At 42.3% G+C, this 15,696-nt stretch overlaps 2 protein-coding genes across 14 annotated transcripts in view; one reads left to right on the forward strand and one right to left on the reverse strand.

Annotated features, from left to right (window-relative positions):
* MYL4 (myosin light chain 4) overlaps window positions 1–12,268 on the reverse strand; it is a 27,314-nt gene extending 15,046 nt beyond the window's left edge. The window contains exon 1 of the mRNA XM_072781278.1: window positions 12,117–12,268. The gene's annotated coding sequence lies outside the window, so the exon portion shown is untranslated. The remainder of the gene's footprint in view (window positions 1–12,116) is intronic.
* A 161-nt stretch (window positions 12,269–12,429) lies between these two features.
* The window catches only part of CDC27 (cell division cycle 27), a 70,450-nt gene continuing 67,183 nt past the window's right edge, over window positions 12,430–15,696 (forward strand). For 4 of the 13 annotated variants that reach the window (XR_012009196.1, XM_072781264.1, XM_072781272.1 and 1 more), the window contains exon 1: window positions 12,431–12,616. Coding sequence is in view for 9 of the 13 variants with exons in the window: in XM_072781264.1 (XP_072637365.1) it covers window positions 12,590–12,616 (27 nt within the window). In the remaining 4 variants the exon portion in view is untranslated. Of the gene's footprint in view, window positions 12,617–15,696 lie in introns of all 13 variants that reach the window. The other 9 variants (XM_072781267.1, XM_072781268.1, XM_072781266.1 and 6 more) reach the window with 6 other exon arrangements.

Raw genomic sequence — 15,696 nt, forward strand, 5'->3', positions numbered from 1 at the left:
ACTCATGATGCCCACAGTTCAGAAGAGCTCAGTAACTGGAGCCAGAGGTGTCACTTTTGCGGCCCTCATTCTACTTCATGGTCACTGGCTTTTCCCTTCTTGTCTGTCTAGAGTATCCTGCACCAGGCCTACAGCATAGCTTCCCCCTCCAATACATGCTGACCAAGTAGAGCAAAGGAAAGAAAGAGAAAGAAAGCAGAGACTGTAGAGGCAAATTAGAAGTAGGTATTGGCAGCCTGCCAAGTGCCCCTGAGAGGCCTCTAATGCCCATTCAGATGCTCCCACTGGAAGGACTTCAAACTTGGTAGATGGAAAACTCCGGACAGAATTTCACACCAACCCATTTACACCCCATGTCAAACTCGGAGACAGACACTTAGCTTAGAGAACTGACATCAGCCCTCAACTGGGCTGAGCTTACATACACTCACTTGTTCTTCCCCCTTCCTCTCTAACCACACATGCCCTGTGTCCTGTCCTGAAAGAGATCCATCAGAGTCTCCTGCCTGGGATCAAATGCTGCTGACAGGAGGCCTGGCTCTTAATGCCTTGTCCTTGTCACCCTCCCTCCTCTCTTCTGGCCAACATCTCATAAGCTAGACATCATGGAGCAATGCCCTGGCCAACACTAATCTGTCCCCATAGAGGGCACTGGGTAAATTGGGCTCTGCTGCAAGGCAGGGGTAGGAAAGCCCACTCAGGAGCTGGACTGCCCAGGTTAGAGTCTGGACTCAGGGGATTAGGCAAACTCGTTAACTTTTTTCTTTTTTAAGATTTTATTGATTTGGGCAGCCCCAGTTGCGCAGCGGTTTAGCGCTGCCTGCAGCCCAGGGTGTGATCCTAGAGATCACATCACAACTCCCCTGCATAGAGCCTGCTTCTCCCTCTGTCTGTGTCTCTGCCTCTCTCTCTCTCTCTGTCTCTATGAATAAATAAATAAAATCTTTAAAAAAATTTTTTTAAAAAGATTTTATTGATTTGAGAGAGAAAAAGAGCATGAGTATGCATGCAATGTGAGCTGGGTTTGGGTGGTGCAGAGGGAAAGAATCTCAAGCAGACTCCTCACTGAGCTCAGAGCCTCCATCTCATGACCCTGAGATCTTGACCTGAGATGAAATCGAGTCTGCAACTTAAACAACTGAACCACCCAGTTATCCCACAAGTTAACTTCTTTATGTCTCAGTTTTCCTATCTGTAATATGGGGCCGCTAATACAACTTTATAGATTGGTCACGAGGATTATATGAGTTAATATGGTGTTAACACCGTGTCCAGGACAGAGCAAGTAATCAAAATACCCAAGCCTGGGTCCTGATTGAAATAGTGTGGCTTCTGCTCCCTCTCCCAAGATCAACAGTGGAAGAATTATATAGAGAAAATACAAGAAATAAAGATAAATTTCTCACTGTGAGAAATCCCTTGGATGAAGGGGATCCCTGTTTAGAACTGGGGTGTGTATGTGTGGGTGGGTATGCATGTGTGTCTGTGCATGTGTGTGTTAGAGGGGTGGCTTTGGTTTGGGGAGAGATGTGGCCAGGCAGGCTGTGGAATGACCAAAAAAAAAAAAAAAAAGGAGCTCTAGGGTCTCTTTTCCTCCACTACTGGCTTCAAACATACAGCAATGCCCCATCAACTGTGTGACTCAAACCTGTGATGGCTAGGGTAACATCAGGGCACTGAAGATGCACCATGCTTGTGAAGAGCTAGTAAAGAACAGGTAGGGGACAACTGAACTTTGGACAATTGTGTTCTCTCTTCTCTCTTACCTGCCCTGAGAGTTCCCTAAACTCTCAGGGCAGGTAAATTTCAATCTAAATGTATCTCCCCCTACCAAGGCTGCTTCGTTCTGGCGGGTGGTAGAACTATTCTCAGTACTAGGGCTCATTCACCTCCAACCCTTACCCCTTGAGCTCAGTGGTGCTGGCATGCACTGTTGGATCAGCAACCGATGTGCCTTTAGGCAAAATAACAAGACAGATGAGGAGCACCTAATCCAAAAGGACACAGCCCACTTGATTAAAGATGGCACTTTAAGTAGAAAAATGATAACAGGCCAAGATTTTAAAAGGAACTTAGTAAACATGCTAAAAGAGATAAAAGGAAATATGACCAATATGATACAGAACAAGAAGACATAAAGAAGAACCAAACAGAAATTTCAGATATGAAAAGTATAATCATTGAAATAAGAAAAAAAAACTTTCATAAAACAAGCAATATGCTAGGTATAAAAAATTAATAATTAAAATAGAATAATTATAACAGATTTGAAAAGTAGCATGATGGACACAGTTGGGAAACATATTAGGGTATTGAAAGGCAAAAGAAAGAATATCGCGGGATGCCTGGTGGCTTAGTTGGCTAAGCATCTGTTTTAGGCTCAGGTCATGATCCCAGGGTCCTGGGATTGAGACCCACATTGAGTTCCCTGCTCAGCAGGGAACCTGATTCTCTCTCTCTGCCTCTGCTGCTCCCCCTGCTTGTGCTGTCTCTCTCTTTCTCTCTGTCAAATAAATTAATAAAATCTTTAAAAAAGAAGGAAAGAAAGAAATGCAAATAAATAGAAAAGCTAAGAAATATGGGAGATAGAAGTAGAAGTGCTTTGTGGTTTAGATGGGCAATCAAGCTGAGTATACATCTAAAAGAAATCTCGCTCAAGTTCAGAAAAGACATGAGGAAGGTGATTCTCTGCCGCAGCATGCCATGTGGTGGCAGGAGGTGGAAACAGTGTGAGTCTCCAGTACTGAAACAATGCCATGAAAGAGTACATACCAGTTAGAAGGAAAAGATTAGATATACACCCAGAAGAAGATAGTGATGAGTAAGAAGCTGAATAAAATACAAACCACAAATACATTTCTATAAATTTAAAATACCTGCACATAATCTCACTGATAGCATACTGCACATGAATGAGCTAAAACTGAAGCTCCAAGAAAACACTTATTTGCAACTTAGCAATGTAGGTACAGGAACTTATGCTAAAATTGAAGCCTCTCACAATACAAATTAATACACATTTCTCTAACACAAATATGCAGATTTTAATCAACAGCATTATATAAACTGGCTGCAAAAATGACAAGAACAGTTTAAATGTTTTGTTGATATTAATGAATTTAGAGTTGCTTTTCAATTTTTGCAGTAGCTCCTCGAATTTCACGTTAGTAATACTGAGTTGACACAAGAGTTAGTGAATTTATTTGACTTAGACATAATTTTGATACTGATATAGTTCCTTTAAAATAGAGCAATTTTGACTATTTGGGTGCAAATATTAAAGGAAAATGATTTTTTTGGTACTTGGTTCAGTTACTGGAAAATTTTAAAGTATGCTTGGAACAACTTAGGTAGTAAATCTACTTTTTCAACCATGCAATTATAAAATCTAAATACAGATCAAGTATTTGTGATGAAAATTTAGCATCCAAATTGAGATAAAATACACAATGAAAGGTTTTGAAAACTTAGTACAAAAATGTAATATATTATCTCATCAATAATTATTATATTGTTTACATGTTGAAATAACATTTTGGCTATACTGAGAGAATAAGACATTATTAAATTGTATTAAGTACCCACATACTAGAAGCATTACCCATTATTCAAGAACACATACAAACAAAAAATACACATTAAAAATTTCTGAGGGTTGCTTATTATGACTATTGTTTGGATGGGATGGAGCAATGAGATAAAAAAGGAATAAATAACTAATTAAACAAGGGGCCTTATATGGACTAGTGATGAAAGAAGGCTATATAACTCAAGGAGAATGATTAACCCAATCCCCTGTAGCTAAGACTCTTTATGACCAAGGAAGAAGGAAAAAAGCAATGAAAACCTGAAGTCTTAGTGACCCTGAAAACTCAGAGCAGCAAAGGTAAAGGCCAAGAAGGAATGGAGGGTTTAAAACAAAAATTTATGGGCCATGATAGCACAGGTCCTCAGAGCACTTTAAATCATCCCATCCAACTTCATTTCCTCAGCTATTTAACATAGGTAGAGAATGCTACACGTTTGGTGCAATCACTCAGTAGTCTGTCTAAATGGTTGAAGCTCATTTCTGTGCTGTGATCAAGGCAGTGCAGCCTAGTGATGTATCTGTGAACTGAACCGTGGGAAGAAGACATTGGGAGGGCCCCAAAAACAGGTGGGTTGGAGTCCGCCTAAGAATCTAAAGCAGAGGGCAGGACAGCTGGTGTCTGGCAAAGTGATTTATAGTTGAAAAGCAACAGAGAGCAAGTCAGAATCCTCACCAGTCATCCGAACTGCATTCCACCAGACATCCTGTCAGCTGCAAGGGACTTTAGAGGCACAGACAGAAGGGGGTGACTTGCCCAAGGTCACACACTATGAGTCATGGCAGACCTGAGACTAGAACCCAAGATGCCACTCTAAGGCAATAATAGGAGCTGGTGGAGCTGATGGGATTCCCTCATGGAGAGTCCTGGACCCCAAGGGGGCAAGGAAATAAGAAAGCATCAATGACAGCTGGCCCTGTCACCCACACCACGGGTGGCTCTCACTAAGGAAAAAGAGACTTAACCCCTTAGCAAGCACTTTTTTTCAGCATTTGAGGACATGCTTTTAATGCTAAAAATGATTCTCTTTTCTTGGTTTCCATTTCCACCAACTTCTTCTTTTACTTCTCAAATCTGACTTCCTTCCTAGCACTCCACCAGTGACTTCTCTGTGGCTAGATCTAGTGCTCTTGTCTCTGGGCCTTCTCTGCTATACTTTTTTTTTTTCCTTAAGATTTTATTTATTTACTCAAGAGAGAGACAGTACAAGTGAGAGAGAGAAAGAAGCAAGGGGGAAGGAGCAGAGGGAGAGGGACAACCAGATTCTTCGCTGAGCAGGGAACCTGATACAAGGCTCCATCCCAGAACCCTGGGATACGGACCTGAGCTGAAGGTAGAGACTTAACAGACTGAGCCACTCAGGCGTCCCTCTGCTGTACTTATCATACCAAAGTTCTGTGACTCACCCTGCTCCTTTATCCAGATTACTCTCATTCATTCATTGATTCATCCATTCAACTAATATTTATTATACCTACAGTATGCACATACTTTTACTAAAATTAATAAAGGCCATCCAAGGAGCTTCCTATCTGGTATGGAGGACACAGGTATATAAACAATTTTAATGTAATGATAAGTACACTCACAAAAGTTTTATAAGGTATTCTAAAATAGAATGCATTTAGTTCTACCTGAAAAATCTCTTTTTTTTAAGATTTTATTTATTTATTTGAGAGAGAGAGAGACCAAGATAGCAACAGAGAGCACAAGCAGGGAGGAGAGGAAGAAGCAGGCCCCCCCACTGAGCAGAGAGCCCCCACATGGGGCTCAATCACAGAACCCCAAGACTATGACCTGAGCTGAAGGCAGATGCTTAACCGACTGAGTCACCCAGGCATCCCAAGAATTGGGAACATAACCAAGTTTGTATTTAACTCATTGCTGTGCAATTTATTCAGAGAAAAATGAAAGTTTGCCTAGAACCTAAAAGGGAGAGAAATAGCAGAGAACCTACTATTTGGTGAATGTCCTCTCCACATAGTAATATTTCTTATCTAGCAGCCAGGCATATAGGTCCTTTCTGAGGAAAAGGAGGTAATAGCCTACAAGATCATTCAATTGACTCTTTTGGTCTGTCTGCATTCAATAAGCAGCCTCTGGTTGGAATCTGAATGCCCAAAAGAGAAGGAATTGGAGAATATCTCTCACTGTAAATGAGAAACTTGGAAAGATTTTCATTTTGCACCTTTTTTTCAGACTCAACTGATGAGAGGGCAAGGTGAGGGCAAAACACAAGCTGACACACTGCAACCCCCCATCCCAAAGTGGGATATATATATATATATATAACATTCCTCGGGCAGTAGTGACTGCCTAAGAACAAAGGCAGGGGAAAAAGAAATGGTCAGTTGATAAAGATCACAGTCATGTAGAACATGAAACTCCACTATAGTTTTTAAGTGTCTTCATGATTTTAAGAAAAAGACAATCTTAATAATAGACCTTCAGGAACCTGTAGACTCAATTTCCTGGAGCCCTAGCATCATCTTCATTGCCATAGGATAGAAAACCCTACATGATCAGTCACTCCTCACAATCACGATGCAGCTCTTTCTGCACATAGGTCCCGTCCCTGTGCCATAGTAAAACACCTTTTTGCACCATAAAAAGTCTCAAGAATTCTGTCTTGACCATTGGGCTCAACGATCCCATATCACAACCAGCTAGGCTCCAGGAATAATGGAAATTTAGAGTTGCTCCCTTAGCAGCCTCTTTGCTGCACTCCTGGCTCCTACTCACTCCTCTCTCTCTCTCTCTCTCTCTCTCTCTCTCTCTCTCTCTCTCCACCAATTCACATAATCCTCAGCTGTTAGCATAATCTTTCTCAAATTCCGTTCTTATGAAGTCACTCCCCCTGCTCAATCACCACCAGCAGCTCCCTAGGTCTATTTTATCAACCTAAAGTCATCAGTTTGGAACCCAAAGCTTATCAACTGTCTGGTACATCGCCATTTCAACCAAGCATACACAGGCTCCACTCCAGGCAAGATAATTTGTTTACAGTTTCTCTTCTTCCCTGTGCTTTTCAAGTCTCCCTACCCCTCCCTGCCATAGACCACGTAGCCCATCTCAGAGTTTACCTCAACCAGGATGTATTTCTGATTAGCGTCAACACTTCAGACTGCTTTGATATGAAATCTGTTAGGGACTTATGTACAAAACCAGCATGTTCTCTGAGTCCAGAAAGAGAGAGTCAAAAGAGTGTCAAGTTATGACCAATAAGAAATAATACTGAGTGGTCATTTCTTTTAATCATCAGATATAATATTTTAATAACTTTATATTTGTATAGGACACAATTCCAGATAATGGGGACATCAGGGTAAGCCAAAGTCCCTGCCTTCATGGAATTTATATTATAAACAAATACAATTAAAATTACCATACATACTATGAAGGAAAAGAAAACAAAGATGTGAGAGAATCCTGGGTGGAGCTAACAATTTTGGTTAGGGGACAGGGAATATTCTGAGGACATAATACCAAGGCTGAGGCCTGAAGGATGAGTTGAACTTAGCTAAAGAATAAGTAAGTAAGATTAAGTATTTCAGGAAGAAGTAATATGTGTAAAGGTTTCCACTTTAATCAGTCAATATTTTTAAAGAATATACTAAATATGGGGGCAGCCCCGGGTGGCTCAGCAGTTTAGTGCCGCCTTCAGCCCAGGGCCTGATCCTGGAGACCTGGGATCAAGTCCCACGTCACGCTCCCATGTCAGCCTGCTTCTACCTCTGCCTGTGTCTCTGCCTCTCTCTCTCTCTATGTCTATCATGAAAAAAGAAAAAATCTTCAAAGAACAATATAGAGAAATATAAGATATCTATATATAAGATATCTTCTATCTTCCCTTAGGAAGAATACCACATAAATAATCTTGATTTTATTAGTCTGCTCAGGAAGCTAAAACAAAATTACCCCAGACTGGATGTATTAAACAACAGAAATGTATTTTCTCACAGTTGGAAGGTAGAAGTCCATGATCAAGATGCTAGAAATTTGGTTTCTGGTGATTATTGTCTTCCTGGCTTGCAGATGGCCATTTTCTTGCTATATGCCTCGTGTGACCTGCCCTCTACTCTCTTAGGTTTATATCATGGGCCTTGCAAATTACACTGACAAAAGACAGATTAACAAAATTTTAACAACAAAAAGTGGTTAGAATTTGGGGCTTACCTACCATTTTAGCAAACAGCAATAAATTTGTGGAGAAGTGGCAAAACAGAGTGGGGAAAAGGTTTGGGCTTCTGGGGTGGTAAGCTGTGGAAAGGTAAACATCTAGGGAAACTAATGGAAGGTAACGGTTATTTCAGTAAGGTCTGTTTGTGCAGACCCAAATCAGTGTCAACTCCTTGTCTCTAGTGATAATGGTTGTTTTCTTCCTCCTGGTACAGGAGAAAGAAGAGAAAGCACCATCACAGAGGGAAATTTATGTCCTGCTATCAGGCTGATAGTGGAAAAGCAAAGAGCTCTTTCTGTGTTTGCTGCTTCCAGTTGCTTTCAGATCAAAATAATCCTCATGCCAAAGTAACATATTCTGGTCCCTTCTTGGGAATGTAGAGTCTAACAGGGAGGTGAGACAAGGCTGGATAAGGAGGCAGGGACTAGACCTTGGAGGGCCCTATAAGAGAAGTTAGGGGCGCCTGGTGGCTCACTCAGTTAAGCGTCTCTTGATTTCAGCTCGGGTTATACTTTCACTGGCGTGGGGCTCCGTGCTAGATTGTAGCTTGCTTAAGATTCTCTCTCCTTCCTCTGCTCCTACCTCCTGTATGTTCACTCATCCTCTCTAAAAAAAAAAAAAAAAAAAAAAGAGAGAGAGAGAGAGAGACAGAGAGAGAGAGAAGTGAACAGGTTTGAGTGATACCCTGAGAGCAATGGGAAATCTTGAGTTGGGTAGGAAGGTTTGGGAGGGACATAATCAGACTTGGTTTTAAGGTATGTAAGTCTAGGACAGGAAGAGACATGAAAGGTATATCCAGGGTAAAATTAGTAGGGCTTTTGCAAATAGATATTAGGGTCAAAGAGAGAGTGGTTGGTTTCAGGTTTGGGCAATGAAGAGGGTGCGTGGCAGTACCATAAACTGGGGTAGGAAATACTTCAAGTATGAGGGCTGAGGATGCCATTCTGAACAAGCATCTGTGAGATATCCAGTTGATAGCTAGGCATTCAGGTCTGGAGTTCTAAGAAGCAGTCTGGCTAGAGATAGAGATTTTGGAACAATTTTACATTTTGGGAGGTTTGATTTATTTTATTTTATTTATTATTATTTTATTTTATTTTTTTGAGAGAGAGAGAGAAAGGGAGATGGAATAGGAGCTGAGGGAGAAAGAGAGAGAGAATCTTAAGCAGGCTTCAAGTCCAGTTCAGAGCCCAGTGCAGGACTGGATCTCACAACCCTGAGATCATGACCTGAGGTGAAATCAAGAGTTGGATGCTTAACCGACTGAGCCACTCACACCCCCCTGGAACAATTTTAGATGATAGTGGAGACCAAGAGGATGGATGGGTTTTCAAAGGGAGAAAGCACAGGGTGAAAAGAAGGCCTAGAATAGGCCCCTGAAGCATTCTAATGTTAGGGGGGTACAAAGGAAACTGATAAAAAATAGAGCAGTATGAGGAAAACCACAAGACTGTGTGATCAGAGATGCCAAAGGAAGGGGATAATTTGACCAAGAGGGAGGAGGAAACATGGGAGTAAAAGCCGCAAGGTCAAGTAATAGAAGGAGGATAAGAGAAGCAGCAGCAACAGGGACAAAGGAAGGGTACAGACAAAAGGGACTGAAGGATTTCAGAAGAGAAAACTTGCTGGGGGCTATGCCTTAGTAGGACCTGCATCTTGGCAATAATGCCAAGTCTCGTTCTTCAATAGTTCCCTGAAAGCCGGCCTCCGAATCTGATTGAACATGAAACAGACCAAGAGGCAGGCTAAAGGAAAAGAGGAAATTCACCATGTTTGAAATAATGCTTATTGTAACCCAGATCTGCTCACCAGCTAAACATATGTGGATAATGAATGACAGCAGGATGCTCAAGTGGTTGCTGGATGTCAAGTTTAAGTAGGTCAATCAGGAACACAGAAGGAAGAAAAATGCTTTAAAAGATTCCATCAAAGCACAACTTCAAACAATGTGGCCTTGCTATGGATAAGCAGAAAACCACAACAGATGTATTAGACCAGTGAAGAACAGTTAGAAAAGAGATGCCTTTTGGGGGGAGAAAAAACAGGGGTACTCTAAGCAAATTCTAAGCTTCAGCATCAGAATGCCAAGCATCATGGACTCTTTAAATGCTGAAAATGATACACATTTTCAAACAAAAAATATCATCATTATGTATGCTGTATTGTAAGTTCCTACATTCAAGTTTACAAGAATTCATTGCATAAGACTTGGGTTAGCAGCATGTTGTGTGACAAAGAGCTGTGTGTGTAAAATGACCACAAGCTTAGCATGAACAATGTCATGTGACAGTTTAAAATGCAAATACAACTTAATTTTTAGTCTACTTTAATAGAAGTCATCCAGATAAAGCAACAGTCTCAACATTCCCTTCATTAATTAGAATAAATGTAGAGTTCTGTGTTCAGTTCAAAGCATCAAATTTTAAGGGTGATCTCTCTTATCCATCTCTTTCTTTCCATCACTACTACTAGCTTCTAGCTTCTCTCATCTCATATCTGGTAGATTGTTTCCAAAGAGGTCCAGCAATCAATTCCTCAGGTGGCACAAGCCTTCTGCAGTGTCACTTTGCTACTCCTCCCTTCTAGAGGTGGAGTCTATTTCTCCTTCCCTTGAATCCATGTTGGCCGGTGTCTTGCTTTAATCAATGAGAAGTGGTGGGGTTTGACTTACAGACCTAGGTCTTAGGGGGCCTCACAGCTTCCTTTTTTACCTTCTCAGTTGCCAGCCACAAAGCCAGGAATGGGGCTAGATTACTGACTGATGAGAGGCCAACAGTGAGGCAGAAGTCAGGTGGAGATACATTAGAGAAATGAGGGGCTTAGCCAACAGCTTGCACCAAGGCCCCAAACATGTGGGCAAAGCCATTTTGGATCTCCAGCCCCAGTCAAGCCAATAACAGTAATATTCTGTATCTATGCTACCCAGTATGGGACTCACTAGCCACAAATGTCTACTGGATCCTTGGAATGTGGCAAGGGCACCTGAAAAATTTCATTTTTAGGGCAACCCTCTCAGGTCCCCTCCCTCTTTGGGAGCTTTGCACTATTGCTCAATAAACTTTGCTTTGCTGCCCACCAAAACAACACAAGACAAAAAAATCATTTTTAATTCTCTTGACTTAACTGAATGTTAAACAGCTAATGACTACCGAGTTGGACAATTTAGAAGACTCATAATCTTGCTAAAAAAAAAAAAATAAGGCACAGGGCAGAAAATCACCTTGGCACTTACCCTTTACAGGGCCCAGAATACAGAAGCAGTTAATAGAGATGGCTGGTGGTGAAAGATATAGCTCTCTTAGCTAGTATTAAAAAAAAAAAAAAAAGCAAAACACAACAAAAACAAAACAAAAGCAAAACAAAACAAAGCAAAACAAAGCAAAAACAAAAACAAGCCAACCCTTCGTTCAACATCACCTAAGGGAAGTAATCCATTTTAACCTGATTTCATCTGCATAAAACGAGAGACCCAGAAAGGGAAATTCCTACATAACAGGATATACCATGAGTTCCTCACCTAGCAACTGAGATGTCTTGATTGGACAATTAACTTTCTAAACGTGTTTTCATCATCTACCAAAAAACCCCAAAATTGTAATAGTTCCCTGGCTCACACATTTCGGCGGGGTGGGGGTGGGTAAGGGGAATGGGAAGGAAATCTGAGAGAGCCTCTTATGTGTGTTAGACACACCAACATACATCCATGCATTTAATTCTTTTAGTCATTTTTTTTTTCAGACTAAGGAAATAGATGTTCAGAGATGTGACTTGCCTCGGGACTTAAAACTTAGTGCCAGAGGTAAAATTTAGAATCAAGCCTCTGGATTTCCCAATATGCCACAGGAAAAAAAAAAAATTATCAGGAAATTTTTCCTTATCAGGAAAAAAAAATTCTGCCAGCCTTCTGAGATTTTCCATCATCTGGTCACCTAAGTAATTATTTCCAGCTAATGCCTTAACTCTAACCGGACTGATCTCACTTCTGCGTCCCTTCCCTTACCAGTCTTTTCTTCTAATTCTACCCATCCTTCAGAATCCAGTTTGTCTCCCTTTTCCCTTCCCTGAAACTTTCCTCATCTTAATCCCAATTTAGTTCCCTCTCCTCTTAATTTTGACGTCACTCATCACGGGCATCACGTAACATCGTAGTGACGTCTTCGGTGTGGACAGCCCTGGTCCAAACCAAGTCTTTGACGGGCGGCAATCCTTCCAAATTTCCTATTTCTCTTTGAGCCGTGCTATATAGGTACTTCTGGAATGAGGAACGAACTAAACTCAAAAAAACACTTCTTGATTAAAGTCAGCCCCAAACTCTCGTGCTTTACCCTCCTGCTTAATCTACCACACACCAATTGATCCGGAGAGCGGGAGCGGCGAGCGGAGACCGTAGTCGGGGCACGTAACGCACCCGGCCCGCTTCAGCAAGCCACGCCCAGGGTCGCCGATTGGGCGTGGCCCAACCTCGGGGGGCCGACTGGGCGTGGCGTGCGTGAGTGAAGGCGTGGCCGAGAGGAGAAAACTGCGCTCTGGATCGGAGTCGGTAATATCCGGGCATTCTCGGTAATTTCCGGCAACGGTCCCCTCCTCCGCCGATCGGCCTCGGGCATTTCCGGCCTCCTTCGGGCTTTTCCGTCTGGCTCCCGCGCGGATCTCTCCACTTCGGGCATTTCCGTGTCCCGCTCGGAGGTACTCGGCAATCGCTCGGCCTCCCCCATCCCCCGGTAACGGTCGCTGGTGAGTTTAAATGAGCCGGGGCTGGCCGGGCCGGAGCCGCTACGGGGGGGGCCTGAGGCACTGCAGAAAGTGGGCCTGAGCCTCAAGGATGACGGTGCTGCAGGAACCCGTCCAGGTAATGATAACGTCGCTCGCTGAGGCTTGGCTCGCAGCCTCGGCCGGGAAGCCGCGTATGGCCACTCCGCGGCCTGGTGCGGCCTAGGCCCGGCTGCTTCTCCCGCCTCCCCTGCTGCCGGGTCCTGCCTGCCTGCTCGTCGGCTCCGAGGCCTCGGCCGCAGCCCGAGCCGTGTTAGCTCAGGTCCTGCGTTGCTTCCCCCCGCGGTGTGAGCGCGGTTCGGCGATAATGTCTCCTTCCCCCGCCGGTCCGTCGTCCGGCCAGCCCCTCCTGTCAGTGCCGGGGCCTGGCCCCGACCCGAGTGAGAGACGAGGAGAGGGGTGGGAGGGGGGGCGGCGGAGACTCGCCCCAGGTGCTCCCTCGCCCAAAGGATGATTGGGAAGCACATCTGATCAGAGGTTGTGCCACCTTCGTAATGGTGGGGCAAATTGGCGGAGGGGCTGTTTGGTTTTGTTTTTGTGCTCTGGGAGAGGGTGGAGGGACTATAGGATCGGTATTTTTAATCCATTTCTGTTTTGGCAACAGACGTCCTAGCCCACGTTGTGCGTTTCTTGCTCAGTGGATTCCACCCCCCCTACACCCCCCTTGGACAATGATCTGGGAAGAGAACTCCAAGGCCCAGTGCTGAGGGGCAAGCACCTCTGGGGGTGGGGGGAAGGGGTGGCAACGGCCAATCTGGGGGTTTCCCCCGTGACCTGTGATGGGGATCAGGAATGTTTTGTTGTGCATGTTGATAAGGCGTTTGGAAAATGAAAGACCGAGCAGGGTTTTTACATCCATTTCACTGTGCTTACGACACCAGGGTATGCTTTGACGCACAGTGCTCTGTTGGCATGGGAGAAACCCTATTGGATTTGAAGTGTGATGCAGTGCCAAGTCATCCCCCCCCCCCGCCATCTCAAGAAACTGAATCTTTTGTCCCTTCCTGATGGACCAGGTCTGGGAGACTTTCCACTCACCATAGGATCTTTGGTTTGAATAGAAGAGTTGACCTCTACCAACTGCTGTCATTGAGTTATGGGCTTTCTTTATTTTGAAGTTACAAGGCAAATCGATTTTAGAAATCACTTCATATTACCCTTAATAGGCCTGTGATGTCAAATGATAAATATTCTAAATAGATTACCACTTCCGTATTTCCTTAATTTTTCTTTCACAGGATGAAATAGAAATTTCTCCCAGTTGGCTTCTTCTTTACATACAGCTCTTCACATATAGTCGCTCTTGGTATTTGAACTAATATAATGTGGGATTCTCTCTCAGGAAATTTATGTTTGTAAGTTGTATCAATGCTTCCAGAGCTATTTCTTGCCATCGAAATTCATGTTACTGGTGAAGTCTCTTTTAAGATTATTTTTTTGAGGCCTAATGTGGGATTAGAAGTTATCTGTACCTTCTTAAATGGATAAGCAGATCACTCAAGTTGTTTAATTTCTGTTTCATATTCTTGTAATTTTGTCTTAACTAATGATACATTTGCCTTCTCTGGCCCCAGAAGTCTTCTCAAATGATAAACTAGTTTCATTGTTAGCCTATAACCACTATTTAATGACAATTTCAACTTGTATAAAAACATGGAGAAGAAAAGAAATATGTAGCCTATTCCTCCATGTACCCATCAGGTTTACTCTTTTCCTTTCCTCCATGTACCCATCAGGTTTACTCTTTTCCTTTCCTCAATGTACCCATCAGGTTTACTCTTTTCCTCGATGTACCACCCATCAAGTTTACTCTTTTTTCCTTAAAGTACTCTTAGTGGTAAGGCACTTCAGGATTTTCAAGGGCTTGAAAGTCAATTTTGTCGTCCCCACCCTCACCCCCCACTACCTTTGTCCATTAGATTTGGGGACTATGACTACAATATGACTACGTGAGAATTTTGGTTGTAATTTATAGTAAAAGAATCCACTCAAGAAAGGATCTGGAGCAGTGGGAGAAAAAAGCCATTTTAGCTATGATGATAAAGATCGACGGATTGGGGATAGGGCTGAAAATGGGAAGAATTAGGGAGAAAATAAAAATAGGACAGATACTGTTTATGTGGTTTTTTAAAACTATGCTAAGTAATTGTACTTGTAAAGGAAGAGTAAGTTGGAAAATTGTTGAAGGAATCATGATATTACTAGGCATAGGAAAAAGTTGAGAGGAAAGATAAGCAACTGTTTTCTGCAGTTTTTTTTCTTTAAAGTTTTACTGTGGAATAGCCAATCTCATAAACCACATAAGCTTAAATATTAGCTCCTTCTCCAAATTGTCTCTCATAGAAAAGCATTACTTTATATAGGAGTCTTTACATACATCTCTTCTATTAGGAGGCAGAAATTCTGTCAATTATTTTTAATATAATTGTTTGGGGAAGACACTAGCCTAAATGACTTCAATTAGTGTTAATTTGGATATTTATAAAACTCACCTGATGAAATTGATGTAAAAAAAAAAAAGACATTAATGGACTTATCAATTATTCCTGGGGGTAGAACTTCACAGAAGTGTCAGATGAAGTAGTAAACAAGGCTTGTAAAAATTGCCTTAATCAGTATAATAAGTGGGTACTATACACATAATACTATTTTAGAGATCATTTAGATAACGAAGGAATACTTTTGATTTGGAATAAGATATACAGGGACAGCATCTTTTTTTTTTTTTTTTTTTTTTTAGATTTATTTATTTATTTGAGAGAGGGGGGAGAGCAGAGGGAGAGGGAGAGAAAATCCCAAGCAGGTTCCACACACAGTTTGGAGCCGGACATGGGGCTATGGGGGTGAGGTGGGGCTTGATCCCATGACCCTGAGACATGACTCAGATCACAACCTGACCTGAAACCAAGCATTGGACACCTGATGACTATGCGACCTAGGTACCCCTACAGTGACAGCATTCTAACATGGATTCAAAGGGTACCATATTTCAAATAACTTAGACTTGAAGTGTTATATTTAGGAAAATTGTGTTAGATGACCAAAAAAATGGCTTTGTTGATATCAAAGATAGATGTGAACAGTTTCAGTAAAATTGTTCTATTCAATGAAAATAGAAAAAGAGTGAAATTTCTAAATATATTTTGTGGCTTTTAAAAT

Source organism: Canis lupus, chromosome 16, assembly GCF_048164855.1.
Source record: "Canis lupus baileyi chromosome 16, mCanLup2.hap1, whole genome shotgun sequence".
In the NCBI taxonomy this organism is placed as follows: Eukaryota; Metazoa; Chordata; class Mammalia; order Carnivora; family Canidae; genus Canis; species Canis lupus.